The 28000-nt window shown below is 39.9% G+C and overlaps 1 protein-coding gene and 1 long non-coding RNA gene across 2 annotated transcripts; both read right to left on the minus strand.

Annotated features, from left to right (window-relative positions):
- Nucleotides 1-2185: 2185 nt before the first annotated feature.
- Nucleotides 2186-27980, minus strand: mau2 (MAU2 sister chromatid cohesion factor). Its single transcript, XM_052133899.1, has 19 exons — nucleotides 27720-27980; nucleotides 27449-27466; nucleotides 27174-27239; nucleotides 26747-26842; nucleotides 23625-23719; nucleotides 23512-23539; nucleotides 20521-20676; nucleotides 20294-20440; nucleotides 20093-20183; nucleotides 19818-19921; nucleotides 19190-19267; nucleotides 18948-19013; nucleotides 18732-18815; nucleotides 17694-17743; nucleotides 17283-17360; nucleotides 17037-17148; nucleotides 16714-16804; nucleotides 11301-11428; nucleotides 2186-5134 (listed from the first exon to the last, which is right to left on the minus strand). Exons 1-19 carry the CDS (start codon nucleotides 27954-27956, stop codon nucleotides 5060-5062), a joined length of 1800 nt encoding a protein of 599 aa, XP_051989859.1. The 5' UTR covers nucleotides 27957-27980; the 3' UTR covers nucleotides 2186-5059.
- LOC127649017 (uncharacterized) lies at nucleotides 6651-10629 on the minus strand. Its single transcript, XR_007971253.1, has 5 exons — nucleotides 10479-10629; nucleotides 9877-9962; nucleotides 9279-9534; nucleotides 7907-8164; nucleotides 6651-7478 (listed from the first exon to the last, which is right to left on the minus strand). It is a non-coding gene; the product is annotated as an uncharacterized LOC127649017 (long non-coding RNA).
- Nucleotides 27981-28000: the final 20 nt, after the last annotated feature.

A 28000-nucleotide genomic window follows, 5' to 3' on the forward strand; every position in this document is an offset into this window, starting at 1 on the left:
GCACACACACACTCACAAATGCATGTGCACACACACACACTCACAAATGCATGTGCACACGCACACAAATGCATGTGCAGACACACACACTCACAAATGAGCGTGCACACACACACACAAATGCATGGGCACACACACACTCACAAATGCATGTGCGTGCACACACACACACACACAAATGCATGTGCACACACACACACTCACAAATGAGCGTGCACACACACACACAAATGCATGGGCACACACACACTCACAAATGCATGTGCGTGCACACACACACACACACAAATGCATGTGCACACACACACACTCACAAATGCATGTGCACACACACACACTCACAAATGCATGTGCACACACACACTCACAAATGCATGTGCACACGCACACAAATGCATGTGCGTGCACACAAATGCATGTGCGTGCACACAAATGCATGTGCGTGCACGCACACACACACACAAATGCATGTGCGTGCACACACACACACAAATGCATGTGCGTGCACACACACACACAAATGCATGTGCGTGCACACACACACACAAATGCATGTGCGTACACACACACACACAAATGCATGTGCGTGCACACACACACACAAATGCATGTGCGTGCACACACACACACACACACAAATGCATGTGCACACACACACTCACAAATGCATGTGCACACACACACACACAAATGCATGTGCACACACACACTCACAAATGCACGTGCACACGCACACACTCACAAATGCACGTGCACACACTCACAAATGCACGTGCACACACACACACTCACAAATGCATGTGCACACACACACACTCACAAATGCATGTGCGCACACACACACGCACAAATGCATGTGCACACACATGCATGTGTGCACACACACACTCACAAATGCATGTGCACACACACGCACAAATGCATGTGCACACACACACACTCACAAATGCATGTGCACACACACACACTCACAAATGCATGTGCACACACACACACTCACAAATGCATGTGCACACACACACACTCACAAATGCATGTGCGCACACACACACACAAATGCATGTGTGCACACACACGCATGTGTGCACACACACACACTCACAAATGCATGTGCACACACACGCACAAATGCATGTGCACACACACACATTCACAAATGCATGTGCACACACACACATTCACAAATGCATGTGCACACACACACATTCACAAATGCATGTGCACACGCACACACTCACAAATGCATGTGCACACGCACACTCACAAATGAATGTGCACACACACACTCACAAATGCATGTGCGTGCACACACACACACTCACAAATGCATGTGCGTGCACACACACACTCACAAATGCATGTGCACACACACACACACACAAATGAATGTGCACACACACACTCACAAATGCATGTGCGTGCACACACACACACTCACAAATGCATGTGCGTGCACACACACACTCACAAATGCATGTGCGCACACACACACTCACAAATGCATGTGCGTGCACACACACACACTCACAAATGCATGTGCACACACACACACTCACAAATGCATGTGCACACACACACACTCACAAATGCATGTGCACACACACACACTCACAAATGCATGTGCACACACACACACACAAATGCATGTGCACACACACATACTCACAAATGCATGTGCGCACACACACACACACTCACAAATGCATGTGCACACACACACACACACAAATGCATGTGCACACACACATACTCACAAATGCATGTGCACACACACACACACACACAAATGCATGTGCGTGCACACACACACACACACAAATGCATGAGTGCACATAGACACACACACACACACACACACACACACTAACCTCTCCCGATCTGTGTGCATCACCTCAAAAACTCTATAGACAGTTACTCGGGGTGAATTACGGTAAATTGGGACACTTTTTGACTTTATCTGACTGTCATGAAGAGGTCGATCCTGAATTCACCCCGTTTGATGTAGTTTGCTTAAAAACACAGAAACACTGTAAAGCACACACACATCATCATGTAATACATGTTAACGGGTGTATGTCGGCACACTTTTTCTCCCGTTCTATTAAGAAATACATAATAAATGCAATTCACTTGAATACACAGCCATGATGAACATGTTTTTAATGACTGAAGTCAAGGTCAATTTTATATATGATCAGTAAATATTCTTAAAATAATGTTGATGAATAGTTTGTTAGAATCTTTTATTATTATATAGTACACACAATACAGTGCCTAAAAACTCATCATACCTTGTTAAAACCCTCATGATGTCACATTACACAATCAAACATCAAGTGGGAATAAACCTGGGTTAGACCATCAGTCCCATTAAGAGCTCGCTCAGGTGCAACCAATCAGCTTTCAGATCACACACCTGCTAACAGGTCCGGCCTGACATCAGCTGTAGGACCGGCGGTTCCATGAGGGTCCCATTAACAGTAGTGCATGATAATAACTCAACATGGTCGGAAAGATGCTTTCATAAGGGTTTGGGAGACAATTGTGGAAAGTTTAGAAGGGTATAAAAGATTTCAAAGGCTTTATCTAATAATTTGAGCACATGGCAGCACCAAAACCTTGCCTAGATCGGGTCGTCCCTTCAAATTGATCAGGGAAGATATTAAGAGGCCAAAGGCAACTTTACAAGTTCTTATTGCGGAGATTGTGACAACAACCTCCCACACTTTACACACAGAACCCTTTTCTGAAGAAGTGGTCTCTAAGTCTCGTTTAGTCACTTGAGGGATTCTGGTGCTGTGTGGCATAAAGGTATTATGGTCAGATCGAAGTCCACTCGTTATATTTGGAGAAACCCAAACGGGCCAATTTGGTTATCCCACGTGACTCTACCCTTCCTAGCAACCGGGCCAATTTGGTTACCCCATGTGACTCTACCCTCCCTAGCAACTGGGCCAATTTGGTTGCTAAGGAGACCTGACTGGAGTCACTCAGCACGCCCTGAATTCAAACTCACGACTCCAGCTGTGACAGTCAGCGTCAATACTCGCTGAGATACCCAGACCCCCAACATGGACCATTTTTACCAGCGCGGGCAACATAATTTGTCAATGACTCAGAGACGTTCCCTTACGACTCAGTCCACTTACATTGTGAAGGTAGAGGTTCTTCAACACAAGAGACAAGCGCTGGAATACAGAAATTCGGAGGAAATGGTGTCTGTGCATCTGTTTTACAGCGGTGAGTTTCACGGGGGTCACACAAGGTTAATGGTCTCCTTACACATACTGTGTTTACCGGAGACACGTGTGATGATAATGAAGTTCTTTACTCATTAATATTTTCTGGACAACTCTTCAGTTCTATAATGACTTTATCAACATCTCAGTTCAACTTCAATCCTAATCAACATACACAGAATGGCTCATACAGTTCTACAATTTTATTTAAAAAATCCAGAAGATTTTGAGGCAGACACAAAGAAACAATACGAGAGTTTAAAATACAGTTATTAGAGACAGTGGCTGAATATAACGAGCCGTTGACCTGCGATCAGTGGCGCATGTGACCGTAAACTACAGACGACGGCTTTGTGACATTTATACAAACAAATGCTGTTCCAAATCAAAATGACAAAGATTATAATATTGTTAAGTGTACTATATAAATACTCAAACTTGACGAAATGTAATAAATGTAATTGTTAAAACTACAGACACACAGATGTAAATACCTTGAACAGAAATGACTTTCCCACAGAGTAAAACATGAGCCGTGTCGAGACGTGCAAGTACAAAATAATCAAGAGCAGAAAATGAGACGGGCTTTAAAAATATTCAACAATAGAAAAGTTTCGGAAATGATCATTTTAACATCCTGCACTGGCCAACTGTCTGAGATCCAATCAACTGCACACGTATGTTTCTACAGTGCTTTCTGGGTAACGTCAAACCGCGTCAGAGCTCACAGCACGGTCTGCTAGTCACATGACACACGCACTTCCTCTGCTGGAAACACACGTCAGAGTTTATGTTAGTGTGTAAGAAATATTCTCCTGTTTAATGACACGCGTGTAACTGACGTTTACATGTAATGTGTGAATCTCACAAAACATGTTCGGCTCTTATTACAAAGAAAATAATGTCAATGAACGACACATTCTCCATTCTCATTACTGTAATAATTTGGGCTGAAACGGTGTTTAATTGAAAACCAAAACTATGTTCTTTAAGCTAAATACAATATGTCTTTCGATTGCGCCAGACGTGTTCTTGACCGGTTTCGTGAGATTCCCTCTTGCATCAACACACATTTAGAGTTAATAAAAAGGCTTGTCGTGAAATTGAATACGACACTTTCGTCCAGTTGGTGTTTATTTAACCGCTTCACACGCGTCACCTGACCAGACAGCGCAGATAAAGATCACCTGGTGTGTTACTCTCAAATATAGATCCAAAAATAAATGAATAATAATAATAATAATAATAATAATAATAATGCTAAAACAGCATGACGACGTTCTTCCAAACGCACATACTAATAATCGAATGATGTCATGGCGTGTTCTCTCGTTTGGTGCTTTTAGCTGCTCGTTTAAACACCCAATCGTGACCAAGTGAACACGGAGGACAACTAGACAGAACTATTAGAACTAAATCCATCTCCTCTTCAGGACATGAGTCCATCTTGGTTCCAATACGACACGTCCCGTCCAGATTCACGTGAGCTCTGTGTGACGTCAGTAAAAAGAATGATGAGTGTTCGGAGCCGACACACTGCTGATGATTTCACTGGTTCCACCATCTGCACATCCACAGCAACCGGTCAAGTGTGGATGTCCAATCAATCAATTCCTTCTCAAATGATCCCATATATGATCCTAAAGAAGAGCAGGTGACTCTAAACCGTGAACGAGTTGAAATAAGTTAAAAATCTGAATAATACAAGATAAAATGTGCAGGTGACAGACAAGGAGAGCTGTGAGGAGTCTGACCTGTATGTACAGTGTGTGTGTGTGTGTGTGTGTGTGTGTGTGTGTGTGTGTGTGTGTGTGTGTGTGTTAGAGCAGGCTGGCCAGGCTGGTTGTTGGTCCGTTCTGAGCTTGAATCTGCACCGGTGGAGGGCCATCTGTCCACTAGAACACACAATAACACAGTCAATCAGCAGCTTAATCCATCTTAGGCCTGTAAATATGGAGTTAATCGTAACTGATAACTGCAACAGAACACACTCATGCACGTGACAAGAGCCCATTCCACATTTAATCATGTTCAGGATATAAACGATAATATCAACAATATTTCTCTAGAGAAAATGCTGCATTCATTAATTACATTTGCACTAGTAACAATGTAATAATTGATACACATACTTATAATGTTACTAGCAAGATAATGTGTATTTGGAATGTTAATTAGTAAGAAATTAATTAGAGATACAGTGGCAAGAAAAAGTATGTGACCCCTTTGAGATCAGCTGGTTTTCTGCATTAATTGTTCATAAAATGTGATCTCATCTTCATCAAAGTCACAAGTACAGACAAACACAATGTGCTTAAACTACCAACACACACACAATTATTAATTACTAATTAATATTTACTAAATCACCTCCATATATAGACAGTTTGTCTAACTGTGGACAGATGAATATCTAACGGCCACTTCTAGAGAGAGTACCTATAGTACTAAATCATCTCCATTTATAGACAGTTTGTGTAACTGTGGACAGATGAATATCTAACGGCCACTTCTAGTGAGAGTACCTATAGTACTAAATCACCTCCATTTATAGACAGTTTGTCTCACTGTGGAGAGATGAATATCTAACGACCACTTCTAGAGAGAGTACCTATAGTACTAAATCATCTCCATTTATAGACAGTTTGTCTCACTGTGGAGAGATGAATATCTAACGACCACTTCTAGAGAGAGTACCTATAGTACTAAATCATCTCCATTTATAGACAGTTTGTCTAACTGTGAACAGATGAATATCTAACGGCCACTTCTAGAGAGAGTACCTATAGTACTAAATCATCTCCATTTATAGACAGTTTGTCTAACTGTGGACAGATGAATATCTAACGGCCACTTCTAGTGAGAGTACCTATAGTACTAAATCATCTCCATTTATAGACAGTTTGTCTAACTGTGGACAGATGAATATCTAACGGCCACTTCTAGAGAGTACCTATAGTACTAAATCATCTCCATTTATAGACAGTTTGTCTAACTGTGGACAGATGAATATCTAACGGCCACTTCTAGAGAGAGTACGTATAATACTAAATCATCTCCATTTATAGACAGTTTGTGTCACTGTGGAGAGATGAATATCTAACGGCCACTTCTAGTGAGAGTACGTATAATACTACATCATCTCCATTTATAGACAGTTTGTCTAACTGTGGACAGATGAATATCTAACGGCCACTTCTAGAGAGAGTACCTATAGTACTACATCATCTCCATTTATAGACAGTTTGTCTAACTGTGGACAGATGAATATCTAACGGCCACTTCTAGAGAGAGTACCTATAGTACTAAATCATCTCCATTTATAGACAGTTTGTCTAACTGTGAACAGATGAATATCTAACGGCCACTTCTAGAGAGAGTACCTATAGTACTAAATCATCTCCATTTATAGACAGTTTGTCTAACTGTGAACAGATGAATATCTAACGGCCACTTCTAGAGAGAGTACCTATAGTACTAAATCATCTCCATTTATAGACAGTTTGTCTCACTGTGGACAGATGAATATCTAACGGCCACTTCTAGAGAGAGTACGTATAATACTAAATCATCTCCATTTATAGACAGTTTGTGTCACTGTGGAGAGATGAATATCTAACGGCCACTTCTAGTGAGAGTACCTATAGTACTAAATCACCTCCGTTTATAGACAGTTTGTCTCACTGTGGACAGATGAATATCTAACGGCCACTTCTAGAGAGTACCTATAGTACTAAATCATCTCCATTTATAGACAGTTTGTCTAACTGTGAACAGATGAATATCTAACGGCCACTTCTAGAGAGAGTACCTATAGTACTAAATCATCTCCATTTATAGACAGTTTGTCTAACTGTGAACAGATGAATATCTAACGGCCACTTCTAGAGAGAGTACCTATAGTACTAAATCATCTCCATTTATAGACAGTTTGTCTCACTGTGGACAGATGAATATCTAACGGCCACTTCTAGAGAGAGTACGTATAATACTAAATCATCTCCATTTATAGACAGTTTGTGTCACTGTGGAGAGATGAATATCTAACGGCCACTTCTAGTGAGAGTACCTATAGTACTAAATCACCTCCGTTTATAGACAGTTTGTCTCACTGTGGACAGATGAATATCTAACGGCCACTTCTAGAGAGTACCTATAGTACTAAATCATCTCCATTTATAGACAGTTTGTCTAACTGTGAACAGATGAATATCTAACGGCCACTTCTAGAGAGAGTACCTATAGTACTAAATCACCTCCGTTTATAGACAGTTTGTCTCACTGTGGACAGATGAATATCTAACGGCCACTTCTAGAGAGTACCTATAGTACTAAATCATCTCCATTTATAGACAGTTTGTCTAACTGTGAACAGATGAATATCTAACGGCCACTTCTAGAGAGAGTACCTATAGTACTAAATCATCTCCATTTATAGACAGTTTGTCTAACTGTGGACAGATGAATATCTAACGGCCACTTCTAGAGAGAGTACGTATAATACTAAATCATCTCCATTTATAGACAGTTTGTCTAACTGTGGACAGATGAATATCTAACGGCCACTTCTAGAGAGAGTACCTATAGTACTAAATCATCTCCATTTATAGACAGTTTGTCTAACTGTGAACAGATGAATATCTAATGGCCACTTCTAGAGAGAGTACCTATAGTACTAAATCATCTCCATTTATAGACAGTTTGTCTAACTGTGAACAGATGAATATCTAACGGCCACTTCTAGAGAGAGTACCTATAGTACTAAATCATCTCCATTTATAGACAGTTTGTCTCACTGTGGACAGATGAATATCTAACGGCCACTTCTAGAGAGAGTACCTATAGTACTAAATCATCTCCATTTATAGACAGTTTGTCTAACTGTGGACAGATGAATATCTAACGGCCACTTCTAGAGAGAGTACCTATAGTACTAAATCATCTCCATTTATAGACAGTTTGTGTCACTGTGGAGAGATGAATATCTAACGGCCACTTCTAGTGAGAGTACCTATAGTACTAAATCATCTCCATTTATAGACAGTTTGTCTAACTGTGGACAGATGAATATCTAACGGACACTTCTAGTGAGAGTACCTATAGTACTAAATCATCTCCATTTATAGACAGTTTGTGTCACTGTGGAGAGATGAATATCTAACGGCCACTTCTAGTGAGAGTACGTATAATACTACATCATCTCCATTTATAGACAGTTTGTCTAACTGTGGACAGATGAATATCTAACGGCCACTTCTAGAGAGAGTACCTATAGTACTACATCATCTCCATTTATAGACAGTTTGTCTAACTGTGGACAGATGAATATCTAACGGCCACTTCTAGAGAGAGTACCTATAGTACTAAATCATCTCCATTTATAGACAGTTTGTCTAACTGTGAACAGATGAATATCTAACGGCCACTTCTAGAGAGAGTACCTATAGTACTAAATCATCTCCATTTATAGACAGTTTGTCTAACTGTGGACAGATGAATATCTAACGGCCACTTCTAGAGAGAGTACCTATAGTACTAAATCATCTCCATTTATAGACAGTTTGTCTAACTGTGGACAGATGAATATCTAACGGCCACTTCTAGAGAGAGTACGTATAATACTAAATCATCTCCATTTATAGACAGTTTGTGTCACTGTGGAGAGATGAATATCTAACGGCCACTTCTAGTGAGAGTACCTATAGTACTAAATCACCTCCGTTTATTGACAGTTTGTCTCACTGTGGACAGATGAATATCTAACGGCCACTTCTAGAGAGTACCTATAGTACTAAATCATCTCCATTTATAGACAGTTTGTCTAACTGTGAACAGATGAATATCTAACGGCCACTTCTAGAGAGAGTACCTATAGTACTAAATCATCTCCATTTATAGACAGTTTGTCTAACTGTGAACAGATGAATATCTAACGGCCACTTCTAGAGAGAGTACCTATAGTACTAAATCATCTCCATTTATAGACAGTTTGTCTCACTGTGGACAGATGAATATCTAACGGCCACTTCTAGAGAGTACGTATAATACTAAATCATCTCCATTTATAGACAGTTTGTGTCACTGTGGAGAGATGAATATCTAACGGCCACTTCTAGTGAGAGTACCTATAGTACTAAATCACCTCCGTTTATAGACAGTTTGTCTCACTGTGGACAGATGAATATCTAACGGCCACTTCTAGAGAGTACCTATAGTACTAAATCATCTCCATTTATAGACAGTTTGTCTAACTGTGAACAGATGAATATCTAACGGCCACTTCTAGAGAGAGTACCTATAGTACTAAATCACCTCCGTTTATAGACAGTTTGTCTCACTGTGGACAGATGAATATCTAACGGCCACTTCTAGAGAGTACCTATAGTACTAAATCATCTCCATTTATAGACAGTTTGTCTAACTGTGAACAGATGAATATCTAACGGCCACTTCTAGAGAGAGTACCTATAGTACTAAATCATCTCCATTTATAGACAGTTTGTCTAACTGTGGACAGATGAATATCTAACGGCCACTTCTAGAGAGAGTACGTATAATACTAAATCATCTCCATTTATAGACAGTTTGTCTAACTGTGGACAGATGAATATCTAACGGCCACTTCTAGAGAGAGTACCTATAGTACTAAATCATCTCCATTTATAGACAGTTTGTCTAACTGTGAACAGATGAATATCTAACGGCCACTTCTAGAGAGAGTACCTATAGTACTAAATCATCTCCATTTATAGACAGTTTGTCTAACTGTGAACAGATGAATATCTAACGGCCACTTCTAGAGAGAGTACCTATAGTACTAAATCATCTCCATTTATAGACAGTTTGTGTAACTGTGGACAGATGAATATCTAACGGCCACTTCTAGAGAGAGTACGTATAATACTAAATCATCTCCATTTATAGACAGTTTGTCTAACTGTGGACAGATGAATATCTAACGGCCACTTCTAGAGAGAGTACCTATAGTACTAAATCATCTCCATTTATAGACAGTTTGTCTAACTGTGAACAGATGAATATCTAATGGCCACTTCTAGAGAGAGTACCTATAGTACTAAATCATCTCCATTTATAGACAGTTTGTCTAACTGTGAACAGATGAATATCTAACGGCCACTTCTAGAGAGAGTACCTATAGTACTAAATCATCTCCATTTATAGACAGTTTGTCTCACTGTGGACAGATGAATATCTAACGGCCACTTCTAGAGAGAGTACCTATAGTACTAAATCATCTCCATTTATAGACAGTTTGTCTAACTGTGGACAGATGAATATCTAACGGCCACTTCTAGAGAGAGTACCTATAGTACTAAATCATCTCCATTTATAGACAGTTTGTCTAACTGTGGACAGATGAATATCTAACGACCACTTCTAGTGAGAGTACCTATAGTACTAAATCATCTCCATTTATAGACAGTTTGTCTAACTGTGAACAGATGAATATCTAACGGCCACTTCTAGAGAGAGTACCTATAGTACTAAATCATCTCCATTTATAGACAGTTTGTCTAACTGTGAACAGATGAATATCTAACGGCCACTTCTAGAGAGAGTACCTATAGTACTAAATCATCTCCATTTATAGACAGTTTGTCTAACTGTGGACAGATGAATATCTAACGGACACTTCTAGTGAGAGTACCTATAGTACTAAATCATCTCCATTTATAGACAGTTTGTCTCACTGTGGAGTAACTTGTGAATCGTGTGTCTTTTAACGACTTTTACCTCAGAGGAAAAAGTTTATCCAGCATGACTGAAGCTTCATACATGTGGAATATTCCTCACATTAAACCAACAAAACAAAAACAGGAGGAATAAAATCAGGATGTGTCAATGTTTTTGAGTGTGGTGCAGTTTCACCGTCTCATATAATATACAATAATCCCATTGCCATAGTGACAAAAGCACCCATTTAAAATGCTAATGAGTTTCATATCTGGAGAGAAATATTGGCGTCTGGTGTGAATGTTGGAGGTGGAGTAACTGCACAACAGACTGTATATGATGTAGTGTAGTAGACGCTTGACGTACACTAATGAGGTTGTGTTCGGGCAGACTGCAGGCGGCGATGTGATCCTGCAGCAGCTGCTGGGAGAAGTTCTGGTGCATCTGTGCAGCTTCATGAGCGTCCATTGAATTCCCGCAGGCTTTGTTCAGATCTGCAGAGGAATCATGAAACACATTAACCAGCTGACGGCACTGCTTGACAACGGTTGATTCGCTTTAAATCAGTCTAATAATTCACTTTACAGTTTGTGAGACTTTTCTTGTGAGAACTCGACTCTCTTGTGAACGCACGGATGGCCGTTACCGGACGCCAGTGATTAAACTTTATACAGTTATAAATATGGATATTTTTCTTACACAAACGTTTTGCTTCAGAAGGCCTTTATTAACCCCCTGGAGCCGTATGGATTACTTCTATGATGGATTACTTTTCTGTTCTAAATCTAAGGCACCATTCACTCCCATTATAAAGCTTTAGAGCAGGATATTTATAAAATAACTCTGATTGTGTTCGACTGATAGAAGAAAGTCATGTACACATAGGATGGCTTGTGGGCGAGTAAATGATGGGATCATTTTCATTTTTGGGTGAACTAACCCACTTTAACCTGTTGATGAACGCCCCCCTTTTTGAGCACAAAGCATGACAATGACCTGAAGTTAAATGGTTGTATTTACGGGACCGTTTGGAGTTTGGACACAGTTGTAGTGTCGTTTGAAAGAGACACTTTGGGCTTTATTTCACAAGTTTCACAATTAATATTTGTTGTTATTTATTAAAGTTAGAGAAGCTGAAGTTTATAGTAATGGAAATATTTTGTGCTGAACATGTTTTTACAATCTTATAAAACAATAGTAAAAGTGTCAAGACACCCCATAAATACAATATTCCCAAAGTCACGAGTCTAAAGAAGTTTAGTTTCTAATCTGAAGATGATTTAATAATAAATGAGTTCCTGCAGCTTTAATGTCTGTAAAATCTCTGGAAGTGTTCAGAGTAAAATTAAGGCTCCGCCTCTCAAGACGACACTAAATCTGACGGCACTGCTCGACTATTATGAATAAAACTACGCCACATTTTTATAAACAGACTTTGGAGACGGGCTGGTTTTGTTTATGATACTCTAATATATCAGATCATAAACAGTTTTACAACATGAATGCTGCTCAGATTGCAGTTTGATGAAGAACGATGACGAGATCTCATGTAAACAATGAAGAATATATCAATATTTCTCACATTTATGACTTTTATGGACAAAAAGTGCGATTGGATGTTTTTAATGAACGCTTGTCATGGACGATTGACCCAAGTGTGTTGAACTGGATTCATCTGCCGATCGTGTTTTCATAATAAGAGTCCCGTTTTGATATCGCATGTTTTCATAATAAAAGTCCCGTTTTGATATCGCATGTTTTCATAATAAAAGTCCCGTTTTGATATCACACGTTTCCATAATGAGAGTCCCGTTTTGATATCGCATGTTTCCATAATAAGAGTCCCGTTTTGATATCGCATGTTTCCATAATAAGAGTCCCGTTTTGATATCGCATGTTTCCATAATAAAAGTCCCGTTTTGATATCGCATGTTTTCATAAGAGTCCCGTTTTGATATTGCATGTTTTCATAATAAAAGTCCCGTTTTGATATCGCATGTTTTCATAAGAGTCCCGTTTTGATATCGCATGTTTCCATAATAAGAGTCCCGTTTTGATATTGCATGTTTTCATAATAAAAGTCCCGTTTTGATATCGCATGTTTTCATAATAAAAGTCCCGTTTTGATATCGCATGTTTCCATAATAAGAGTCCCGTTTTGATATCGCATGTTTTCATAATAAGAGTCCCGTTTTGATAGCATATTTTCATAATAAGAGTCCCGTTTTGATATTGCATGTTTTCATAATAAAAGTCCCGTTTTGATGTCGCATGTTTCCATAATAAGAGTCCCGTTTTGATATTGCATGTTTTGATATTGCATGTTTTCATAATAAGAGTCCCGTTTTGATATTGCATGTTTTCATAATAAGAGTCCCGTTTTGATATTGCATGTTTTCATAATAAGAGTCCCGTTTTGATATCGCATGTTTCCATAATAAGAGTCCCGTTTTGATATTGCATGTTTTCATAATAAGAGTCCCGTTTTGATATTGCATGTTTTCATAATAAGAGTCCCGTTTTGATATGGCATGTTTTCATAATAAGAGTCCCGTTTTGATATCGCATGTTTCCATAATAAGAGTCCCGTTTTGATATAGCATGTTTTCATAATAAGAGTCCCGTTTTGATATCGCATGTTTTCATAATAAAAGTCCCGTTTTGATATCGCATGTTTCCATAATAAGAGTCCCGTTTTGATATCGCATGTTTCCATAATAAGAGTCCCGTTTTGATATCGCATGTTTCCATAATAAGAGTCCCGTTTTGATATCGCATGTTTCCATAATAAGAGTCCCGTTTTGATATTGCATGTTTTCATAATAAGAGTCCCGCTTTGATATCGCATGTTTTCATAATAAAAGATTACTATCATGAAACAGAGATCGGATATCAATGTTGAACCCTTTGACCTTTGAAGAGATGAATCATTTGTTAACATTCATTACATTATAGATGGGGACGTCACTCCCGCGTGCGGTCGATTGCGTATCAACAGGTTAAACACTCCATTGGTAGGAAAATTCCTGATTACAGAATTTACGGATGGTCATATAGGAAAGATAAATTTAACGTATTATGTTAGGCTTGCACGATTATAGCAAAAATCATAATTGTTGATTATTGCCTTTGATATTGTAATTGTGATCATTAATGTCCATTCAAATATTAAATTACCGTGCGGTTCTTCGGAGTAGCAGATTTCAATGGTGGATATGACCTGCGCTCCAGTTTATTTTAAGCATTATATTGTAATAATGTTTGTTAAAGGCAAATAAAATAGATTTTAAATGTATATCTATGGTATAGAATAAATTAATAGTTCACATACAGTAAATAATATGACATATTCAAACTTATTAACAGCTGATTTAAATGGACCAAGTTACTCTGTTCAGGAACACCTTTAGTGGCGGGACTGGGGACCATTCATCCCGTGAGATCTTCAGTGCTGATCTTGTTCACGTAAGATCATCGTTAGATCATTTTTGGCCTCAGTTGTTGCACTTTGGGAAGTAAAAACTGTCATTTGCTTTCTGCGTGATTTGTGAAACTGTCAAATGGACCAATAGCAGCTGCGTGACACATGAGTCTTATTAGAGCAGACGTGATAATGGCGGGGATTCCTGAAATATGCCGTTCATGCCATATTCTTTATATTGCCCACACCTCCAAAACACACCGTAAAGGGATTTAGACGGGGAGGAGGCGGCGAGAACCGGCTTGACAATATAAATAATAGTTTAATGTTAATCTTAAAGAAAAGACACAAACGGTCAATGACGGTCAGCTGCCGTAAACAAGTGTTTTAGTTTCGTTGTGTTGCTCATTTGCAGTTTAACATCTACGTTCAAAGTAGGGCTGCATGATTTGGGGAAAATGTCATATTGCAATTATTGAGGTTAATATTGCGATATAATAAACAAATGGTATCACGAGTCAACTTGCTTGATTATCAAGGAAAATGCACAAATAGATACTGATAATGCTGAAATGTGGATTTCTCAACTCAAACATACAAACTAGCAACAACAACAACTATAAATGCAGTGTTTTCAATTTAAAATTATAATTTTTACAAAATTAAATAACATCATCTTTGAATTACTGCAAACTTGTTATTTTCTCAATATTACACCTAAATAAAAGGAACAATAAATAAGAACATACAAATGTTCATGAAAATAATATCGTCCAAACAAACAGGGACATGATGTAACATGAACTTTCTATAAACTCTTTTGAAAAGGAAACTGGATATAAAAGTGTGTCACTCAAACCACTAAAACTGTTTAGTTTTTTTAAATGACCAACTGGTATTTCCAAATCCTCTTTCTAGAAAGTTCTACTTATCGCTGGTAAACTCTTGTCCAGTGTGTGGATCATTTTCTGAAATCCCACTTTGCTAACGGCGCATCATGTGTCTTTATATCTCTGTGAAGACTCGCAAACACATCTGTAATTGTGCTTTGTTTACTGGCTTTTAATGTAGTTTTAGTCAATGAACACTGTAAACATTTTAGCCATAAGAGTATTATTAATAAGCATTTGTCAATCTTGTCTAACCAAAACCAATATATATATATATATATATATATATATATATATATATACACACACACACACACATTTTATTGTTGTTGTCATTTTAGTGTTATTTTTCACATAACATTGATCTTATCATGATGATCTCATCGATGATGCTACACGTTGCGAGCTGCAGATAGCGGGAGTGAGAGACGAGCATCTCCATGTTAGCGTGCGCATCACCCGGCAGAACTGTAAATCTCTCCCGGTCTCGACTCAGATTGCATCTCTTCCGCGACTGGTTGAAGCGGCTCTGACCGCACCGAGAATGACAGTTTTGGAGTTTGTGTTTATTTACATGTCACGCTCCTGTCTAATATGATCTTTAATTAAGGATGAAATAAAGATATATTGCCAAGATGTGATCTGTTATTTTTTCTGGCCACCAGTTCAGTGTCGGTCTGCTCGGCGTCCATCTTCACCTGATTTCCAGCTGCACACCGGAAACTCACATGACCACACGTGCCACTCCCTAAACTGAGACTGACTGGTCATCTTTATTAGCGGTATAGGAAATGGGCAAACAGCTCTCAGAGAGAATGGGCTGTCACGTCCACACATGCACTTATTTAATATAAATCGCAGCATTTGCCGTCATATAATCGCACAGGCTGACATCACGATTGCGATATGATTAATCGTGCAGCACTAGTTCGAAGCGAGCGGTGCAATATGCAATGAATCCTAAATAATTACAAAGTGCATTCGCTCTTGTTCTACAGCTTATCTTCAAGTGTCAGGTGATGTTTCTTCAGTATGTTTCTGTGCCACGTGAACAGGGCTGGAACATAGAGCATTAGTATCAGTTGTGTTTACTGATAGGACGGAGGACTAATCTAAGAGGCTCTGATTGGCCGTTGCCGTTTCATTGCTCAACAGACATGTCAGTGATTGGTTAGAACACTCAACCGCTGCAAAAACACGTTGTACATAGAAACCATCGATGCAACAGGAGCAGACTTAAATTAAACACTGTAATCGTCAGTTTTCATGATAATCGTGATTAGTTTGATTAATTGTGCAGCCCTACATTATGTTTTTATATAATTACTCACTGAATTATGGCGTTAAATGGACAGCCTTAATAAAGAACGTTTAAAACTCGAATGTTAGCATTTCATCGGGCCTGTTGGGTGAACAGTATTATATGCATGCTTAATGTACATGTGATGACTGTGACCTTTGAACTCACCCTTCAGTAGAGCAGAAGACCAGAGCTGCACGGACATATCAGGGATCTTACTGGCCAACTGCATCGCTGGAACCACCATGTTGTTGCTCTCCTGAACACAAACACGCTTTAAAACACAGTTCATGTACAACATACTGCGTGCGCACACACACACACACACACACACACACACACACACACTACCTGATCCTAAACGTTATGATTGGCTAACCTGTTTCCATCAGTAACTGTGCTGCCTTGTTCGATATCATTTTAACTTTATAAAGCTGTCTTACATTGTGACTCTTGTTTGTAACGTTGGGAATCGAGTGTATGTGATTTACTCTGTGGTTTCCCAGCACGTAGAATATGTGTCCCAGCAGCACCAGAGAGCACGCCGTCAAACGATTGAGATCCTCAGCGTTAGACATCTTCAGTGTCTCTCGGAGGAAACGCCTGTACACACACACACACACACACACACACACACACACACACACACACACACACACACCTTCTGTTGAAGTCTATCGCCATCCCTACATTACTGATCACAACAGCACACAGAGTTTAAAAGGAGTGTAACTCACTTGGCTTCGTTGTATCGACCCTGGAAGAAGGACAGAAGTCCACGGATGTAGAACGCCGCCGCACGCAAACAGTGAGAACTACAGAAACAGATGTGTTTGTCTTTAGATGTTGGCTTCATTCATGTCCTTTTAAAACAGTGATTAGCCTGATATGTTGCTTTTTTTTGTGTTCCTTGCCACAGTCGCCTACAGCTTGCTCACAGGGGTTATTAATACAATTATCATTTAATTATTTATAAACACTATTAAAATTCATATTTTATCTAAATTACACAATGATGATTCATCAACATTATACACATTACAGTTTTATCGTCTGTTAATGCTGATATTCTGTAAAGCTGCTTTGAAATGATGTGTGTTGTGAAAGGCGCTATACAAATAAAATTGACTTGACTTCACTTGACTTACCTGACAGGGAAGTTTTGGTCTGGATTTATCCGCTCTAACAGACTATACAGCTGCACATGAGAGAATATACAATTATTAATACTATTGATGCACACTGTCTTACATCATTAACCCTTTAAGCTCAGATCGGCTCGCTAATGCTCCCACGGTGAAAGAATTATTATCAATATATTATTAACTACAGTCTTCATCAACACAAAACAGGTTTTCTTTGAAAGTTTAGAAGCTGTACTTTATAATGCATGTAGATATTATGACCAAAACTGAACAAGTGCTTTGAAATTTACAGATACATCAGAAATGTTACGTTTTGATTATTTATTAATAGTTTTGCACTGCACGTATTATTGTAATCAGTAACTCATCAAATATTCATGTGTCATATGTTGTTGGAAAGATCTCAAATAGTAAAATACAACCAACTATTTGTTTTACTCACAGATAAAAATATAGTGAGTAACAGCTAAATATATGACTTTGACTATTATGTTGGTGTCGCTTATATGCTGCGTTTTCACTTAAAATTTCACAAAACATAAACTATCACATATGATTATTTAGAGTCTGTGATTATCTTTCAATCGAGTCCACACACAAGATAATCAGATGTATAGATCATTAGATAATCCACATGAAGCACAATGTTACATATGACCACCAGGAGATGGCGCCAAATACACGACACAGACTCAATGATGACTCAAATGACACAGAATGAAACTCATTCTGTGAAATCTCATGACTAAAATCATGTCTGCATGCTATGCAAACCTTTAGTCATTGTTGTGTTTGCATGTGTAATTAGTTCTTATGTACAATTATTATCTTTTATTTGTTTGGAGATGTTTTTGGACACTATGATCAATTATATTTGTAATGTTGGAACTCTTTACAATGATACCAAACACTCAACCCTCCATGTTTTTTGTTGAGTTATAAGCCTTTAATTTTGTGTTTACCATTAAAACAGGACATTTTTAAAAACACCCTCAGAGCTTAAAAGGTTAAAGTATGAGGACGTGAGGTGTGCTGACTGACCTCTTGATGTCTGTTGCCCTCTCTGATGTAAACACTCGCCAGATTAGTCACAATAAACGTCCACAACTCCTGATGTGTGGTGAGCTGAAGACAGAAGTATATTAATAATTCTCTTTATACTGGATGCGTGTGACAACAGAAGTTTGTTAGCATAAAACATCTTAATATAGTGAATGAAGCATTAAGATCTGAATTTTAGATTTCAAAAGCACTCACCCTTAGTGCTGTAGTGAACTGAGCTTCAGCGTTGTCCATACAGTTCACAGAGATACAGTATAAACCCTGAAAACACACAGATGCACAATCATGACAAGGAATCTGTGCTCTCACGACAGATAGTTTCCACACAAACTCTACAAAATAACATCCACTGAACAAACATGATTTGAATGTTCTCAGCTGGTCGACTCGTACATCATATTGAGTGTGAGAGATGTTTGTTGTGGATATGAACTCACGAGCAGTGTGTGGAGTTGAGCAGCGTGATTGGAGAAGAGCCGCGGAGACTGCTGACACAACTGACACACCTGAGAGATCTGTCAACACACACACACACACACACACACACCTGTTAACAACCCCAGCACTGCAGATACGACACACACACACACACACACCTGTTAACACACTCACTCACACACACACACACACACACACACACACCTGTTAACAACCCCAGCACTGCAGATACGACACACACACACACACACACCTGTTAACACACTCACTCTCACACACACACACACACACACACACACACACACACACACCTGTTAACAACCCCAGCACTGCAGATACGACACACACACACACACCTGTTAACACACTCACTCACACACACACACACACACCTGTTAACAACCCAGCACTGCAGATATGACACACACACCCACACTCACAAAGACACACACACACACACACACCTGTTAACAACCCCAGCACTGCAGATACGACACACACACTCTCTCACACACACACACTCACTCTCTCACTCACTCACACAGACACTCTCACACACACACACACAAAGACAGACACACACACACACACACAAAGACAGACACACACACAGACACACTCACACACCTCCTGTAGAGCGGTGGCTTTGTGTCCGGTCACCAGACGACACATGATGATGTGCTCCAGTAGAATCACTTGAAATGAAGACAGAATCGGGCTGCAGTCCAACACTGATGAAAACACACAAATATATTAATCACAATGATCACTTTGAGTGATTACATGTCACATAATCTTATCTTACAGTGCATTAACATTAAATACATGCAGCTAGACGTCAAACAGCAGGTCATGACCTGTCGCTCTCAGCGTGTGTTCATGTGTATGATCATGTGTCTCACTCTTTAGTTTCTCCAGCTGCATGAGAGCTTTATCTGTGTATTTCTGAGCTTTCTCCAGATATCCGGCCTGCATCGAGTGCATCACAGTCACCTGAAATAAATCATTCATACATTCATATCTATATCTACTGAACGACACTAAACCTCAACATGACCATTATGATGTGTTACGCTCATTTCACTCTCGTGTGTGTGACCCACCAGGTAGACCAGCACACACATGTGCTCTTTTGGCAGCCAGTGGAAGAGATCAGCAGAGTTACTGGGCAGAATCTCGTCATCATGGAGCGTTGAGATGGTCTGAATACACTGCTGGAGCTGCTTCAAACACGGCTTCACACTCTTCACCTGCACACACATCATCCATCAATGCACACAGTCTCACGGGCAATCGGGAACATGACAGAGCTGTGTGTCGAGACTCTTACCTGTCCAGCGTCCAGGTAATGCGTGACCTGCAGCACGAGGAAGAACACACGCAGCGACTCTTTCTGGATGGGGTTTCCCTGCCAGGTTTCTACGATCTGTCCACATAGTGTCAGGAGCGGATGAACTTCCTGCAGCTTACGCTCCATCAACAGCAACTACAAACAATATAAGATTCTTAAGAGCAAAACTCTTTACTGACGCTTGATTTAACCAATACAACAACATCAATGTTCTCCCCAATCTGTAACGGCCAATTCCCAATGCGCTCTAAGTGCTAGTGGTGGTGTAGTGACTCGTCTCAACCCGGGTGGTGGAGGATGAATCTCAGTTGCCTCCATGTCTGAGACAGTCAATCCGCGCATCTTATCACGTGACTTGTTGAGCACGTTACCGTGGAGACGTAGTGCGTGTGGAGGCTTCACGCTATTCTCCGCGGCATCCACACACAACTCACCACACGCCCCACCGAGAGCGAGAACCACATTATAGTGACCACGAGGAGGTTACCCCATGTGACTCAACCCTCCATAGCAACTGGCCCAATTTGGTTACCCCATGTGACTCTACCCTCCCTAGCAACCGAGCCAATTTGGTTACCCCATGTGACTCTACCCTCCCTAGCAACCGGGCCAATTTGGTTACCCCATGTGACTCTACCCTCCCTAGCAACCGGGCCAATTTGGTTACCCCATGTGACTCTACCCTCCCTAGCAACCGGGCCAATTTGGTTACCCCATGTGACTCTACCCTCCCTAGCAACCGGGCCAATTTGGTTACCCCATGTGACTCTACCCTCCTAGAAACCGGGCCAATTTGGTTACCCCATGTGACTCTACCCTCCCTAGCAACCGGGCCAATTTGGTTACCCCATGTGACTCTACCCTCCCTAGCAACCGGGCCAATTTGGTTACCCCATGTGACTCTACCCTCCCTAGCAACCGGGCCAATTTGGTTACCCCATGTGACTCTACCCTCCCTAGCAACCGGGCCAATTTGGTTACCCCATGTGACTCTACCCTCCCTAGCAACCGGGCCAATTTGGTTACCCCATGTGACTCTACCCTCCCTAGCAACCGGGCCAATTTGGTTACCCCATGTGACTCTACCCTCCCTAGCAACCGGGCCAATTTAGTTACCCCATGTGACTCTACCCTCCCTAGCAACCGGGCCAATTTGGTTACCCCATGTGACTCTACCCTCCCTAGCAACCGGGCCAATTTGGTTACCCCATGTGACTCTACCCTCCCTAGCAACCGGGCCAATTTGGTTACCCCATGTGACTCTACCCTCCCTAGCAACCGGGCCAATTTAGTTACCCCATGTGACTCTACCCTCCCTAGCAACCGGCCCAATTTAGTTACCCCATGTGACTCTACCCTCCCTAGCAACCGGGCCAATTTGGTTACCCCATGTGACTCTACCCTCCCTAGCAACCGGGCCAATTTGGTTACCCCATGTGACTCTACCCTCCCTAGCAACCGGCCCAATTTAGTTACCCCATGTGACTCTACCCTCCCTAGCAACCGGGCCAATTTAGTTACCCCATGTGACTCTACCCTCCCTAGCAACCGGGCCAATTTGGTTACCCCATGTGACTCTACCCTCCATAGCAACTGGCCCAATTTAGTTACCCCATGTGACTCTACCCTCCCTAGCAACCGGGCCAATTTGGTTACCCCATGTGACTCTACCCTCCCAAGCAACCGGGCCAATTTGGTTACCCCATGTGACTCTACCCTCCCTAGCAACCGGGCCAATTTGGTTGATAAGGAGACCTGACTGGAGTCACTCAGCACACCCTGGATTCAAACTCACGACTCCAGATGTGATAGTCAGCATCAATACTCGATGAGACACCCCAATATCACTGTTTTAACCTCAAACTCATTTTTGAGCTGCCAACTGCAATTTTTCACACTCAAATTTAAAAGCTCACCATTCACACATACTGTGGAATAAATGTGAAAAAAAATTCTCATATTTCACATTATACCCCTCACAGATGTGAACTGTAGGGGGCGCTCTAACACATTTTACCCCTCACAGATGTGAACTGTAGGAGGCGCTCTAACACATTATACCCCTCACAGATGTGAACTGTAGGGGGCGCTCTAACACATTATACCCCTCACAGATGTGAACTGTAGGGGGCGCTCTAACACATTATACCCCTCACAGATGTGAACTGTAGGGGGCGCTCTAACACATTTTACCCCTCACAGATGTGCTCGTCCATAGACATTCAGTCTAATGTTCAGTTCAAGCAACACCCTCATTATTTCATTGAATATCTCGGCCTCTGAGTGGACTACAAGCTCAATCTAGATGTCATTAGAAAGCTGAGATCCTCCCCTTTGTCATGATATATCATTTTTTATCATCAATAGTCAAAAACATATTTTTCTGATGATTTGTTTAGACTGCATATTTTGTTCAGTACATCTAAGATATAACATTGGATTATTCACACTAGCAATCTCACAGACAAGTAAACAATGGCTCATATTTTAGTAAACTGCCTAATGTAAAAAATGTTGGCTATTCGAGGTTTACATTGGTGCATAAATTAGACATTTGTATTTGATATAAAGAAATCATATTTCACTTTGTGTTTCTTTTGAACTGTGTAATTAGTGCAACAAAATAATCTATACAGTCACATTCCTGATAGTGAGATCTTTCATTTGATATATGACTTGTGCATTTAATGACTTTCACTCATTAGCAACGCAGATGTTTTGAGGTCTTATTTTGTTACTTTAAGTAACAAATGCAGAAGTGATGTTATCTCTGTAAAGATCCGATTCTAATCTTTCAAATGTTCACATCTCATATGCCCAACTTGTGTATGTTGTTTGTAAATCCAGCTAATAAAATTAACCTGTTGTATTCTAAGTGAGTCTTCATATCATGACAACTAACAAGACTGAGATTGTGTGCATATGACACATTAATAACTGATGTACTGTAGAGTGACTGACATTACTCACCATGCCTTTACTCAACAGGAAGAGAGCTCTGTGGACAAATCAGAAAGATGTTTAATAAGACCGCTCATAATTAATATGAATAAGGAAAGATTATTAAAATGACTAATAAACACCTGGTATATTCAGATCCAACCACTCGGGCATATTCTGCTCCGACACCCAACAGATCACACGCGGACACCAGATCCTTCTCTAGCGTGTGAAGTTGCTGTACAAAGAAATCATCACCAGCTTCGTCAAACATTTTATCTGATTCTTACAGTCAACAAGAAATCAAAACGGACTACATTTACTTTCTTAATTCATGTTTGTGGTCTTATTGTAAATTATTCATCATTAACATAAAAAAAAATTATCAAAATGTAACAACATGCTCCGCCTCTGAAATGACTTTTACTATTTCAGCTGACGTCATCAAGCCCTTAGAGACATTTAACATCATCCAATCCATTCCTCATGGATAAAATCAAGTGCATGCACTTATTCTCATTGAACATCCTATTTTACTCAGAAATAAGTCACCACAGTAGTAAAAGGGGTTACATGTTGACTTTAACCCTTTAAGCTCTGAAGGCGTTTTAATCATTTCCTTTTTCAGTGGCATTCCCAAAATTAAAGGCTTATACCTTGACAAAAACAAACAAAAAAACAAGGAGGTTCAAGCATTTAGTGTCATTGTAAAGATTTTTTTTTTTATGATATAGATCGATACATTCTGAGACTCTCAGCCTAAACAATTGCTGAAGAAAAATCTTAATTTTATCTTATTTATTATATACATTATATATCTGCAGGTGTAACTAAGGCGGCTCTGAAAACTGATTTGTTTTGTTCTCAATCATGTCGACTGTATCTGAGACTAATGTTGTGTTGATATGACAAATCAATCAAAAGTTACAACATTACAAATATAATTGATCATAGTGTCCAAAAACATCTCCAAACAAATAAAAGATAATAATTGTACATAAGAACTAATTACACATGCAAACACAACAATGACTAAAGGTTTGCATAGCATGCACACATGATTTTAGTCATGAGATTTCACAGAATGAGTTTCATTCTGTGTCATTTGAGTCATCATTGAGTCTGTGTCGTGTATTTGGCGCCATCTCCTGGTGGCCATATGTAACATTGTGCTTCATGTGGATTATCTAATGATCTATACATCTGATTATCTTGTGTGTGGACTCGACTGAAAGATAATCACAGACTCTAAATAATGATGTGTGATATTTTATGTTCTCTTTATATTTTGTGAAGTTATAAGCAAAAAGTGGCATATAAGCAACACTAACATAATTGTCAAAGACATATATTTAGCTGTTACTCGCTATATTTTAGTCTGTGAGTAAAACAAATAGTCTGGTTGTATTTTACTCTTTAAGATCTTTCCAACAACATATGACCAGATTGATGTTTTTACTGATTACAATAATACAGGTGAAACTCGAAAAATTAGAATATCGTGCAAAAGTTCATTAATTTCAGTAATTCAACTTAAAAGGTGAAACTAATATATTATATAGACTCATTACAAGCAAAGTAAGATATTTCAAGCCTTTATTTGATATAATTTTGATGATTATGGCTTACAGCTTATGAAAACCCCAAATTCAGAATCTCAGAAAATTAGAATATTACATGAAATCAATAAAAAAAAAAAGGATTTTAAATACAGAAATGTCGGCCCTCTGAAAAATATAATCATGCATATGTACTCAGTACTTGGTTTGGGCCCCTTTTGCATTAATTACTGCCTCAATGCGGCGTGGCATGGATGCTATCAGCCTGTGGCACTGCTGAGGTGTTATGGAAGACCAAGATGCTTCAATAGCGGCCTTCAGCTCTTCTGTATTGTTTGGTCTCATGTCTCTCATCTTTCTCTTAGCAATGCCCCATAGATTCTCTATGGGGTTCAGGTCAGGCGAGTTTGCTGGCCAATCAAGCACAGTAATACCATGGTCACTGAAACAGGTTTTGGTACTTTTGGCAGTGTGGGCAGGTGCCAAGTCCTGCTGGAAAATGAAGTCAGCATCTCCATAAAGCTTGTCTGCTGAAGGAAGCATGAAGTGCTCTAAAATGTCCCGGTAGACGGCTGCGTTGACTCTGGACTTAATAAAGCACAGTGGACCAACACCAGCCAATGACATGGCTCCCCAAACCAACACAGACTGTGGAAACTTCACACTGGACTTCAAGCATCTGGATTGTGTGCCTCTCCATTCTTCCTCCAGACTCTGGGACCTTGGTTTCCAAATGAGATGCAAAATTTGCTCTCATCAGAAAAGAGGACTTTGGACCACTGAGCAACAGACCAGTTCTTTTTTTCTTTAGCCCAGGTAAGACGTTTGACATTTGAAGCCCATGTCCAGGACCCGTCTGTGTGTGGTGGCTCTTGATGCAGTAACTCCAGCCTCAGTCCACTCCTTGTGAAGCTCCCCACACATTTGAATGGCCTTTTCCTGACAATCCTCTCCAGGCTACGGTCATCCCTGCTGCTTGTGCACCTTTTTCTTCCACACTTTTCCCTTCCACTTAACTTTCTATTAATGTGCTTTGATACAGCACTTTGAGAACATCCAACTTCTTTTGCAATTACCTTTTGAGGCTTTCCCTCCTTGTGGAGGGTGTCAATGATGGTTTTCTGCACAACTGTCAGGTCAGCAGTCTTCCCCATGATTGTGAATTCAACTGAACCAGACTGAGAGACCATTTAAAGGCTCAGGAACCCTTTGCAGGTGTTTAGCTGATTAGAGTGTGACACTTTGAGCTACAATACTGAACCTTTTCACAATATTCTAATTTTCTGAGATTCTGAATTTGGGGTTTTCATAAGCTGTAAGCCATAATCATCAAAATTATATCAAATAAAGGCTTGAAATATCTTACTTTGCTTGTAATGAGTCTATATAATATATTAGTTTCACCTTTTAAGTTGAATTACTGAAATTAATGAACTTTTGCACGATATTCTAATTTTTCGAGTTTCACCTGTATGTACAGTGCAAAATCATTAATAAATAATTAAAACTGACACTTCGGATTTGTCTGTATATTTCAAAGCACTTGTTCAGTTTTGCTCATAATGTCTACATGTATTGTAAAGTAGAGCTTCTAAACTTTCAAACGAAACCTATTTTGTGTTGTTCATGACTAGTTAATAATATATTTTTCTTGCCCATCTGAGCTTAAAGGGTTAATAATGCAGTTGATCTGTGCAGTGACGTACAGCGAGTTGAAACAGCAGTCTGCAGTGCCAGTATGGAGTTTGCTGTGAGATCTGGATGGCTTTCCGTAACAGCGGCTTCGCTGAATCAACCAAGTTCTAAAATACAGAAGAGTAAAATATACATTTGACACACTACACTGTATTAAACTGATGAATGAACATGAACCAAAGAGAGGATATGTTATAACAATGAATGAAAAACCTACATTGTTTTCTTCATGAATAAAGGTGTTCTTGTTAATGTGATATTTTAAACCCGAGCAGAACTACAGTACATTTTATTTAATGACTCAAACGTTGACAGTAGAGCTCCGAGAGGAGTGACATAACAAGACACACACACAACGACAGACAGACAGACAGACAGACAGACAGACAGACAGACACACAGACACACACACACACACACACACTCACTCACACTCACCTGTTGACAGTAAAGCTCCGAGAGGAGACTGGCAGCCTCAAATTTAACATCCTCAAACTGTGCAACCTGCAGATTTGGGCTAAGGAAACCTCCAATAACACCGTGTGTACAGTTATAATATCCTCAAGCTCATGTATTTGCTTTCATAAAACAGAAACTTAGACATAAAGCAGAAGAAAGAACACAAGTTTAGTTACACAATCTGAACACAACTGCATCAGTTTAAAATGGATTAGATTCCACAGGGTCTGATTAATAAATGTGGTAAAGGATATTTGCTGTGAGATCAGCCACTGTAAGAGAAACATTAAACCAGCATTATAAATCATATTTTAAACAAACACAATAATAACACAACAAACAAACATTATAAGCCATTCAAACCCTAAAACCTCTTTTCAATAGCACACACGAGTCAAGTAAACACACTCGATCATGTGTATGCTTATAAATATTAATATTATGAATAATAACGCGTTTTATTTGAGCCCGACTCTGCGGCCTGCTCGCTCTGCTGAAGCCTCGGGCTTTCCTGCGCCATCTCACCGCTTTCTCGAGGTGTGTGCGGGCCAACTCGCTGTTCTTCGTGTGGTGGTAAAGCACCGAGCCCAGCTGTAGATGCGTCCGGGCTTCCACTCTCTGCGGTGGCTTGAACTGGAACACGGCTTGCAGACAATGCACGCACAGACGGATTTTGGGAGGGCTGGAGGTTCGGAAATGTTCGGCGAACCCGAGCAGCGCCAGATACCAGGAATCCGGGGCCTCTGAGACTGCCGCCGCCATTACTACAACAACAACATCAGAACGGAGCGAAGTCTCGCGAGAGC

Source organism: Xyrauchen texanus, chromosome 9 (genome assembly GCF_025860055.1).
Source record: "Xyrauchen texanus isolate HMW12.3.18 chromosome 9, RBS_HiC_50CHRs, whole genome shotgun sequence".
NCBI classification, from domain to species: Eukaryota; Metazoa; Chordata; class Actinopteri; order Cypriniformes; family Catostomidae; genus Xyrauchen; species Xyrauchen texanus.

Excerpts from the sequence above, each read along its gene's own strand:
- mau2 (XM_052133899.1), bottom strand. The coding sequence starts at position 27,956 with ATGGCGGCGGCAGTCTCAGAGGCCCCGGATTCCTGGTATCTGGCGCTG. Across the intron at positions 23,540-23,624 it reads GTTGGATCTGAATATACCAG|AGCTCTCTTCCTGTTGAGTA; the intron begins GTGTTTATTAGT and ends ATTTGTCCACAG. Across the intron at positions 19,268-19,817 it reads AAGCCACCGCTCTACAGGAG|ATCTCTCAGGTGTGTCAGTT; the intron begins GTGTGTGAGTGT and ends GTGTGTTGACAG.